Source organism: Palaemon carinicauda, chromosome 30 (genome assembly GCF_036898095.1).
Source record: "Palaemon carinicauda isolate YSFRI2023 chromosome 30, ASM3689809v2, whole genome shotgun sequence".
Classification (NCBI taxonomy): domain Eukaryota; kingdom Metazoa; phylum Arthropoda; class Malacostraca; order Decapoda; family Palaemonidae; genus Palaemon; species Palaemon carinicauda.
The window spans coordinates 96,667,562-96,679,051 of NC_090754.1; the positions used below are offsets into that span (position 1 = coordinate 96,667,562).

General features: G+C 42.4%; 1 protein-coding gene across 1 annotated transcript; it reads left to right on the forward strand.

Moving 5' to 3' along the window:
* The first annotated feature begins 1,931 nt into the window (after window positions 1–1,931).
* On the forward strand, window positions 1,932–2,504 carry LOC137623654 (uncharacterized). Its single transcript, XM_068354486.1, has one exon. It carries the CDS (start codon window positions 1,932–1,934, stop codon window positions 2,502–2,504), a length of 573 nt encoding a protein of 190 aa, XP_068210587.1.
* The last annotated feature ends 8,986 nt before the right edge of the window (window positions 2,505–11,490 follow it).

Consider the following 11,490-nt stretch of genomic DNA (forward strand, 5'->3'; position numbering starts at 1 on the left):
ACTGACCACATGTTGGAACCTCAGTATCCCACCGCATAAGTTATTTACCATAAGATTTTGATTTTATTTATTCCGTTTGAGGGTTAATCCCACATGTTCATACAGTTTATCAATTTCAATGTTATGTGTTGTAAATTGTGGTTAATACTTCATTTATTAATTTTGCTATTTGAATAAATCCTTATTGAGTTACCTTGATTCTCTTCTTTACTGTACTAAAGAAATTAGAATAGATTACAAACATTGGTATCTTTAACACCATTATTTGAAGATTCTCCCAATCTATAGTATTGTATGGGTTAGATTCACCCGAGATGTTGAGAGTAACCCACTGTATATATAGGTAAGTTGGTATCGCGAACGTCCACTTCTTTAACTTAGTGCTTTGAAGGTGAAGATCAACATTTAACTTTATTTAAATACATCACTGCTCCCATCCATTGCCATTGTCTCAATAATTACTTAACTTAGATTCCTGTCCAGCATCTCACTGGGGTCCCTGGGACGGAGCCGAAACAGAGCCTAAGAGTGAAGATGACCTTAGACCTGACAAAGCTAAAGTAGGCCATCAAATTACTTTAATTTTACGTGTGGAGTTTTCAGGCCTCTGGACAGAGTACAGTTTTTTGCATTTAGAGCAAAGATGTGTGAACTACGTCATCAAAGTTATTAACAGGGTGTTTGTGCCTGGAGTGATAGTACTCCTTTTCCTCCCCTGCTGATCTTTGCCTACTGACGTACGGAGACTTTCCCGGAACAACAAGCTCCCACTCAACAATTAAATAAAAACACAATTTCTACACAGGAGTGGTCCTTCAAACCGGATCTCTCACCTTTGACTTTTGGATCATTAAATTTGTAACATAAACTAGCTCGATTAAGCATTAAGTATATCGCTATATCACGCCTACCCACACGCACCAGCCACATTGTAGAAAGTGTAATGCCCTGTCTTGAGTGGGAATGAGAGAAAGGTTGTTTTGTAATTTTATGGTATTTGACACAATCTTAAGGAAGACAGTGTAACCAGGTTTAATTTACGAGTTCTGAGACGACAGAACTTGATTTATGTTCAGGTCACTGATTTATGTTGCATGCCGCATGTTTGAATGTTAACATGCGAACTTTTATGCACGTCGGTTTATGGCATTTAACCAGAGAGTTCCAAGCCATTGGAGCTAAGGTATATTACCTACATTGTTCAGACTTCATTGTTTACTGCTCTGGGCGAGCACTTGTCATTTTGCTCTGTTCGACTTAAATTTGCCATTTTACTTTTTCCATAATCTTTGTACCTCTGTTTACCATCCTTTGTGCAAGTGCTGTAATTTTCTTACTAACACCTATTGCAAGCTTAACCTCGTCTCCTTGGACACAAAACTTTTAACGCAAAAACTTAAACACTCCACTCGAGTTTTCCTGGATTGCGGTGCCACACGCACATTTATGCATCTCAATATAATTAAGTCATTAAACCTTGCTCCTGTCGGAAAAAATCGTGTTCTGACTCAACTCGTTCAACATTGATGAACCACCTCAATGTTCAAACTTGGTACAGTTCAATTTGAAAATTGGTCACCGCAAGCATAAGGTCGTTGCCATTGTCAACCCGAACGTGGGCAAGGACGTAAGGATGCCTGGATATACCCATGCAGTTCGCACTCTAGAGGCTAGTGGTCTATGTCTCGCAGAGAGCAGCCAGATGACAATGCGGCTGGCTTAGAGATCATCCTCGGAGCCGATTATCTTCCCCGACTCCTCAATCACACTCACAACATCAAGGGCATCAAGAGCTGCCAGATTGGTCATGGGAAGGGACAGAGACCCTGGAGGACGATAGCCTGTCGCTCACACTAAACCACATCAGCGATACTGACCCTGTGGAAGTTGAGCCCCCTGTCGAAAATCTTTGGAAACTCGATGCTGTGGGCATGAGCAATGAACCCTTCAGCCATTTTGAGGCACAGGCCATTGATCTCTTCAAGCATACTACATGGTACACAAACCGGAGATACACGGTGCAACTGTTCTTCAAAAGCGATAGCCAACCGGAGATTAATTTTGGTAGGGCCTTTGCTCAGCTGATGTCCCTTAAAAAATCTAAGGACCCTCAGTTATTCACCAAATACCAGGCCATCCTTGACGAGTACATAAAGGAGGGCTTCATCAAACCAGTCGAACTGGATCCTCATAGTGACGGACAAATGCACTACCTGCCACATCATCCTGTCCTCAAAAATTCCACCTCCACACCGATGCGCATAGTACTAAATGCCTCGGCTAAATCGGGACCGAATTCAAGATCTCTGAATGAATCCTTGTACACAGCCCCAAACTTGGCCTCAAAAATTCAGTCCATGATCCTCAGGTTCAGGGAAAAGCCATTTGGTTTGACAGCAGACATCTCTAAGGCTTTCCTACTGATAGAAATCGCTCAGGAACACTGTGATTACTGTCGGTTTCTTTTCTTTAAGGACTCCAGTATGACAGAAGTTGTCGCATAACGCTTCAAGGTGGTCCTGTTTGGTGCCACCTCGAGCCCATATTTGCTCAACCAGACAATTCAACACCATCTGGATGCTCAAACGAGTAGTCTTGCCTCATAGCTTAAAACAAGCTTCTACGTTGAAAACTTCCAATGTTGCTACAACTCGCCCACGGACATCCCTTGCGAAAGAGAGTCCATAAAAAAATTCATGCTGGAAGCCAACAAGACCTTGGCCAAATGGACCACTAATGGGAGACTTCTCCGAAATGGGCCCTCAAGATTACCTCGGTCTGAACCGGAACACTGCTGATAACACATTAGCTGTCAAACTCCCCTCAGAACTGATGTCAGAGGACTACTCACACTTTGACGATGCGATGGCGAGCAACAGAATGAAGTGATGGCGAGCGACGCATTGGCGAGCGCCGTGATGGAAGTCTTCTAGAAGGCAAGTGACAAGATGACGCGTAACATGGCAGCAAACTACACGTGAGAGCGTCCCTCAGGTGATTGTTGTTTGTGGCGAGCGATGCATTGGAAAGCTTCGCGCAAAAGATCGACAAACAGGGGATCGACGAGATGGAGAGTAATGCGCTGGAGTGTCGCATCGGTGATCGGCGAGATAGTATTGCTGATCAATGAGCAGAAAATCGTTGCGTCGGTGATCTGAGGAAAGGCGAACAGCGTCCGGGAGAATGGCGAGATGGTGAAAGGTGCACTAGACAGAAGTGTCGTCTGGTGGGAGATCGTCTGGGGTAGTGAGACGGTGAATGACGTATTGGAAGGTCTTTTCCTGATGAACAGCAAACACAATGTGAGTGTGCAGGTGGAAAACGACAATCCACCGCAGCAGGATAACAATGGTCAGCAGAGTGTCGACCACGTGCTAGCGAGTGGCGATCACAAGATGTTGAGTGACGAGCATGAGCCAGAGAGTGACGATAAAGAGGAGACCAATGATCACGTGCAGGAGAGCGACAAAAAGATCGCCGATCTCGCTAACTGGAGCACTGCCTGTAAGAGGAAGAATGTAGAGGACTATGGTCCCTGGAAGATGAAGAAGTCCGAGGATGATGGGAGGACTCGTCGTCGGCAAGAGTCGTCGATGAGAGGGCTATTAGGTGCAAGGGTCACAAACAGAACTGGCTGGAACAGGGAAAGGCGAGAGATGGGCCTTGCACACAGCCAGAGCGTCGACAGGAGAAAAGACGGCGACCACAAGAGCAGCAGAGGAAGGATCCCTCCAGGCACCATGTTGAAGGAGCTCAAGAAAGACTTTCTTAGAAGGAGGTCCAGCCACACCCAATGACGGCCAAGCCTGCAACTCATCTTAAAGGGATAATGACTCGCCCGAGGGGGGGGGGGGGCCAAGGTGCTTTGCTAGGGTAAGCAACAACATCCCCGATACCCTGAGTTTGCCAAGGCATGAATCGGTCTAAGCTCCTACTCAGGAAGAGGTCAAGGGGTGAGAGAAGAAGTCCGAGTTCTCTTAGCACATGAGGAAGACCTCGAAGGTGAAGGGTTTTTCTTAGACTTCTTTTGCCAGTGCTCAAACCTTTCCCACTGGGAGGCAGACCAATCCCTACACTCATTGCAGGAGGAGCCCTGTTTGCAACAGTGCCATACACAGGTCGGACACAAGGAGGGGGGTTTAATCTCGTGCATAAGGAGCATCAAAGAGAACATTCACACCTGAGAAGAGAAAGAGTTTGAAGCAATGGTCTATATTACCTAGTCTTATTCAGAGTCAAAAGAAATAGTGGTGTAATGTCACTGATGTTTGAGGGAATGGGGGTAGCCAGTAACTCCGGCTATCCCCTCCACCCTCCCACAAAATAGTGATTGGGTGGTTGCCACCTGGTAATAAAGTCTTAATGGCTAGTCTTCCAGCTTTGCTGAAAGATAATCCCTATTAAATAGCTACAGGTTTGTTTCCTGTCGGAAGAAATGTTGATTAAGATTAGTTCTGGAAATGATAATAATATATTATATAGTATCCCTTGTTCAGATTGTAACTTGCTCTATGTAGACCAAACATCCCAAGGTATTTCAGTCAGAATAAAACAGCATGAGGTGGCCGTCTGTAAGGGTTCTCTTTATAATACCTTGGTCTCCCAATGGTTAGGATCTAGTCATAGAATTGGATGGTCAGAGACAAGTTAAATAATCCATAGATATGACTATACCAAAAGGAATATTGTTGAATCCTTTTTAATCTCCTGTATCAAAGGTCAAATTTTAAATCTAAGCCCTTGTTCTGGTTTACATTAATACGGTATTATTCTTTTATCTAAAATCTGACTTATCTGGAATTATCAAGAAACTAACAGCTATGGGATCCCCTTCTCCTATATAAATACGATGTCCGTATTTGTGCATTATTGTTGAGTCTGTTGATGTCCCTAATGGACAAAAGTACTAACTCTAGTCAAGTCTTTTCAGTTTTTCTTCTGTGGCTTTAATACACACACACATATAATACATACATACACACACACACACATATAATACATACATACACACACACACACACACACACACCATATATATATATATATATATATATATATATATATATATATATATATATATATATATATATATATATACATATATATATATATATATATATATATATATATATATATATGTATACACACACAAATATATATATATATATATATATAAATATATATATATATATATATATATATATATATATATATACTGTATATATATATTTTTTTTGGGGGGGGGTGCTCGAGCCATGTCGTCTTGATGGAAGATCCCTCAGGCAGCTTTCTACTGTATAATATTTTTGTGATTGATATTATAAGAGAATTACCGTCAGATACCATGGGTTCTAACCCCAGGAACGAGTATCCGAAGATATCGTGTAAATTCAGGGACGTACCCTACGATAACCATAGATATCTGCACCCCAAATAGACCTTGCCCAGTCTAATCCTCTAAGGGGAAGGATAAGTGAGGAGCTCTTACATATACTATCACCTATCGATGCTCCCATACGACCCTGCCGCTCCATTCCTTTGTTCGCAGCTTGTCGCTACTGTTTTATATTTTTGTGTGTACTCTTTTCACCTTTTTTTATTGAAGATTTTCTTTGTATGATGGCTTCCTCTTCTTGGTCAAAGTTGAGTACCTACCTCTCTTTGCTTTTTGTCTTAGCTGTAATTGCTTTGGATCCCTTCAGGGAGTAAAATTTTAGCTTTTGTGAAAGAGGAAGCCTAAGCGCTTCGAGTCCAGCTAACCATGGCGTCGGGTTTCGTACCTGATTGCCCTTTTTCTATGTTTCCTTGTTTATTTTGTAAGTTTCACGTTAGCTAGTAGTTTTTTTAGCATTGTGATGCTTTGGGCTCTACTTTAAGTTAGCATTTATATTGCATTTTTATTATTGATATCTTTTTGAGTTCGTGTCAGTTTCAGCTAGCCTAGCCTAGAGACGGTAAGTTTTTAGTTGGAGGCGGACTCGCCGTTTTTGGTTTTTGGTCTTTAGTTCCAGTTTCATGGACAGTGGTCTTTCCCCTCGGGGGGGGGGGGGGGGTTGTACTCAGTTATACTAGTTTCTGAGATTTTTGTTCCACTTGTTGGCGTTTCTCGGTACTCTGACCGTTTAGGCTCTTGGCCATTGTGCTACATGCATCCGAGATCTCTCAGGGCTAGGAAGGCGCAGTTTTTTGGAGATCCCCTTTGCGAAGGGTGAGCTCACTTATCTATTTTCAGTCGGTTCGCTGGCTGTCATACTGCCTTTTTTTTTAGCCTCTGGGATTTTTCTTTGGATTCGTCGTATCCAGGCCTAGCCTATCCTTCGACGGCGTGTTTGTTGGTCCATTATGCTACATTCTTTCATATTTTTTCATGCTGGCCTATGGTCGTTTTATCGTGTTCCCCTTTGCGAAGGGTGAAATTTTTACTGTTGGTGCGCCGACGGCTGTGTGCTGCCGTTTCCTAGCCTCTGAGAATTTTAGATAGAGTAGTAAAATTTTTTTACCTTATGTCATTACCCCTCCCCGTGGTGAATCTTCCCGTTACTGATATCGAACTTTATTTATAATGCTGTGTTTTTGCAATTGTTGTTGTGAAACCTAGTCCCTTCATTGTTCTGGTCTTATAGACCCGTCAGCATACCCCTTTATAAAAGAGCGAGTTGTCAGACTAATGGCAATGCCAGTACTTACGGCTTTGTCGTCTCCGACAGCATTCCTTTTCTTGGGCATACGATATTGATACGTCACTATTTAAGGCGGTGTGGCCTGTAACGCCACAATCTTTTCTTACGGCATGATGTTTCTGTGGAAACTATTGTCGTTTGACTTTGCTGCCATACTTACCGACACTGCCATTACTGACAGCAGGTCAAGTCTCGTATAGGGGAATGTCCTTATGCCTCCGCTTTAGGAAGAGCCATGGGAGACGGCAATGCCGTTACCTAAGTGTGCCGTTACTAACGGCAATTTTTGTACCATGATGGCATATGTTTTTCTTTCTTAGAGACTGCCTTCTACAAGGTGTGTGCTCTATTACCTGTTGATGAGTACAATTTCAGATCGACATAAAGATCTTGCTTCTACTACTTGCGAGGTATCTTTATGTTAGTCGGCTAGTGAGATCTCTTTTGCAAAAGGTTCTCTTTGGCTAGGCATAAAGAATTAACCATTACATTTGGTTAATTGTTTCTAACATTTTATCCAGTTCCCTTTAAGGGCGTGGATTGGATTTTTCATTCATATTCTGACAGGTTGGGTCCCTTTGTAGGGATCCTTCTTGTGAGATTATGGGTTGAAAGTTTAGCCTTCCTTTAATACAACCAGTTGCTCTACTATCGATGCGTCGATATGTTTTTTCTCTTGGTTGGCGACTTCGTTGACTCCTTACTAGCCCTTTCTCTGCGGTGATAGAGAAGCTACTGATTTTGTTGAGAATCCTTGTTTCCCTTTTTAACCGAACATAATTTTCATGGTTAAGAGTGAAATTTTACTTTTGGCTTAATTTTCCAATCTAATGCCATTAACAGGGGTCTGGATACTGTGTTCTTTTCCTCTTACTTTTTCACCAAGTGCAATCACACACAATTTGGGGATTACTTTCCCCATTTTGTTGACTTAATAGAATGCTATTAATCCATTCTTTTCAGCTTGGTGATCTTAAGAGAACATTGTACTCATACATATTTTCTCCTTTCTCCTTACAGGCGTGGTCTCCGAAGGAGATGCACTGCCAGGTGCAGATTTGTGCCAGGACCAAGAGGTATCCTTGTGGTCATGATACCTGCAGGACTCATGCTAAATGCCGGAGGATGAAGGGTCCAGTCTCCTACTGGGACCCTCAGGATTGCAGTGTGTGTAAGGACTTGCATCACTCTGGATGGATATCGAAAGATATCTTTGATGACAACCGGATGTTCTTCCAGAGATCTCTTCATACTTGGGTCAGGGGTTTTAAGAAGAATGCTGACCCGAAAGCTCCTTACCTTCCATCTAAGGAGTGGAAGGATATACTTTTCCCTAAGGCGGCTCCGGACTCGGTATTGGGTTATTCCCAGCCTAGGCCCATACTGACCGTCCAGTTACATGTGGATGAAGCTTTAAGTGCCATGAGCCTCAATTTGGACAATATGTCTACGGTTTCTTCTTTATCTCCGGACAGAGAATCGGCTCTTCTGTCGACCATAGAATCAGATGACGAACCTCTCCCCACGGTGGATGATTCTTATCTGCCTGAGTTGGACGATGATAGTGTGACTTCTGTGAGAGACTCAGTTTTTTCCGTTGTTTCGACTGCTGCCACCACAGCTGCTTCTTTGTCCACAGTTACAGCTGCTTCTTTGTTCACAGTTACAACTACGTCTTCTGTGTCAGGTACAACTCCTGTTTCTGTTCCTCCTCCTTCTCCTGTTGAGCCGTTGGAACCAAAGCCTCCTAAATTTCTTAGTAATTTGCATGACACGTCCATTTTAGCGAACATGAAGGCTTTCCTGGAAGGGACCCAAGAATATCAGAGAATGATGTTCAAAGCCTTGCGGAAGGAGATTCAGGCTTTGAAATCTCAAGAGGACCCGGGTAAGGCTAAGGTCTTTAGTAGGGTCAATATATGAAAAATACCCCCTGAACCCCCAAAAAATTGTAACAAAAGGTTTCTCAACTGGTTCTGGTAGGTTTTGATGTACTTTTTAACATACTAAAAGTTTACCAAACTATGACCCCCGGAAAAGTGTTTTTTTTCAAGATGGCGTCCAAGATGGCCACCGAAACCTTTGAACTATCATAACTCTATAACTATCAACTCAAATTTGGTGATCTTGGTGTCTATTCCTACATTTTTTGGGGGCAAAGAACACATTAAGACAACTAGGGATACCATTGAGCTGTTAAATCCTTTTGAAATTGGATTCTTGACCTTCAGATGTTTACTATCACCTTATACACAAACACAACAAGCAATAGTTAAAATAATTTATTCTTAGAGGTATAATGATAGCAAACTAATTATAAGCGGTTTCTATAGGGTTGTTAACTAACAGTACTTATATTTATATAATCTTCCAATTATATCAAATCATACACTCATGAATTTGCTGGGGGCCATAGGAACTCTCATGAAAGGGACCGACCTCAAAAACATACTTGAGACTGTTTAATGGAGAAAATGTGGTGGTGCACATGATAACAGGGAAAGCTGTCCAGAGGGCTTTGTGGGGCCACCTTCTTGTTGACAAGTGCCTACATAGCCAGCTTGTAATGGAAATGGCCAAAGATGATCCTCATATTCAGACATTGCTGGATCAGGCAGAGGAATTGTACTCCTCTCTTCTTATTGGAGAGATGATGCTAGACGATACTGCTTGTTCTGAGGTTTTGATAAAACTTGAGACAGTAATGGAGAAGAAGAAATATGAACTTGTTCAGACCCCAAAGACAAGCCAGTTGTGGCTGAATTATCAGCGTATGGTTGGCATAGCAAGAATATTGATCAAGGAAGATCGTACTGGATCTTGGTTGATGCATTTGCAGGCAGTGTCCAATTGCCTAAATGTCTTTGCTGTAGCTGGGCACTTCAATTATCTGCAATCTGCTCATTACTACCTGCAGCAAATGAGCAACCTGGAGGAAAAGCACCCAGATGTTCATCAAAAGTTCCTTAATGGTTTTCATGTTGTTCGAAGGAGCAATCATTGCTGGGCAGGACTAAGTAGTGATGTTGTCATAGAACAAACATTGATGAGGCCTCTAAAGAGCACTGGTGGTCTAACCCATGGCAGTGGGATGACCGAGGAGATGCGTAATCTTTGGACCTTATCTGCACCTGTAACATCTCAGTGCAACAGTGCAATGCAAGATTTTACCGACCTAACCTATACTAAAAGTCCACAACACAAAGATTCATCTGAGGCACACATCAAAAGTGATGCATCTGATCTTGAGAAAATTCAGACAGATTGCAGCCTGTTCACCCTTCACATCTGATACTACTCTGAGAAACATTGTCAACGGAATAGTGGCTGGACCAGATGTGAATGTACATCCTTTGAATCAGTAGGGAACAAGATCATTGAAGATATGATTGTAAAGCCAGCATTTACTTACAAATTTAAGCAGAAAGACAGATCCCAAACCCTTGGAAATATCTCTGCTGTGAAGATTGCTCCTGATCGTACCATTGACCCTGCCCTTCTGTTCCAGCGTTTCCTTGCCGTGTCAAGATCAGGAGATCTTTCCCTTGAAGAGGTTTTGACATATGAGCTAAGCTCATATCCTCCAGCCCTCTTTGAGACCAGGAACATTCTTCGAAAGCAGATAAACCTTTGCTTGCTCAGGCAATGCGAGACCATGTTGCAGCCCTTTCAAGTGAGGCTGTGATTAACTCTAAACCTAAAACAGATTGTTATGTGCTTGATGGAGGCTCATTGCTCCATCGTTTACCATGGAAGAAAGGCGACTCATATTATACAATAGCCGAGTCTTATGCAGACTTCACTGTGAGATATTATGAACAAGCAACAGTGGTGTTTGATGGATATGGTGAAGGCTCCTCTACAAAAGACAACACACATCTGATAAGAGGAAAAAACCTGCACCCTATAATTAGTTTCACAGCAGAAACAGAGTTTTCAGGCAAAAAGGAGGACTTTCTATCACGTGACAAAAAGAAGACAGACATGACTTCTCTTATCAGCACAGCACTAACTGAAAAGGGATGCCATGTCATTCAGTCACCAGGTAATGCAGATGTTGATATCGTTGGGCAACTGTTGAACTATCCCATCCTTACACCACAGCGTTGGTTGGTGAGGATACAGATTTGCTGATCCTGCTCCTTCATTATACAAGAACAGACAATGAGACCATTTACTTCCGTTCTGATGCAAGCAAACAGTCAAGAGAACACAAAGCATATAACATTAACCTGTTGAAAGAAACTCTAGGAGATGATGTAAGTACTGAATTACTCTTTGCCTAATCAGGCTCTGATTCCACTTAAAGGTTTTTCGGCATTGGAAAAAAGTCAGTCTTCCGGAAATTACTGAAATCTGATCCTGTCATGAAGTCCTGTGCGAGTGCATTAACCCTTTAAAACAAATCTCAAGAGGAGATATCAGATCTTGGCAAAGATTTGATGGTTGATTGCTTTGGAGGCAAATCTAATGATACACTATCATCAATGCACCATACCATTTTCACCAAGAAAGTGGCAACTGCTGAAGCATTTGTCACTCCTGAAAGGCTTCCCTCAACATCATCAGCAACAAGTTTCCATAGCCAACGGGTGTACTTCCAAATTATGGTATGGACGGGTTCATTTCACTTACCCAATTGAATGGGGATGGAAACTCGAGAATGATCAGCTAGTACCAGTTATGACCCAAAATAATGCTGCACCTGACAAGCTCTTGAAAATTATCCATTGCAACTGTTTAGAGGGATGCAGATTATCTCGATGCAGCTGCAGAGGTTATGGACTCCCTTGCACTGGTGTATATGGCC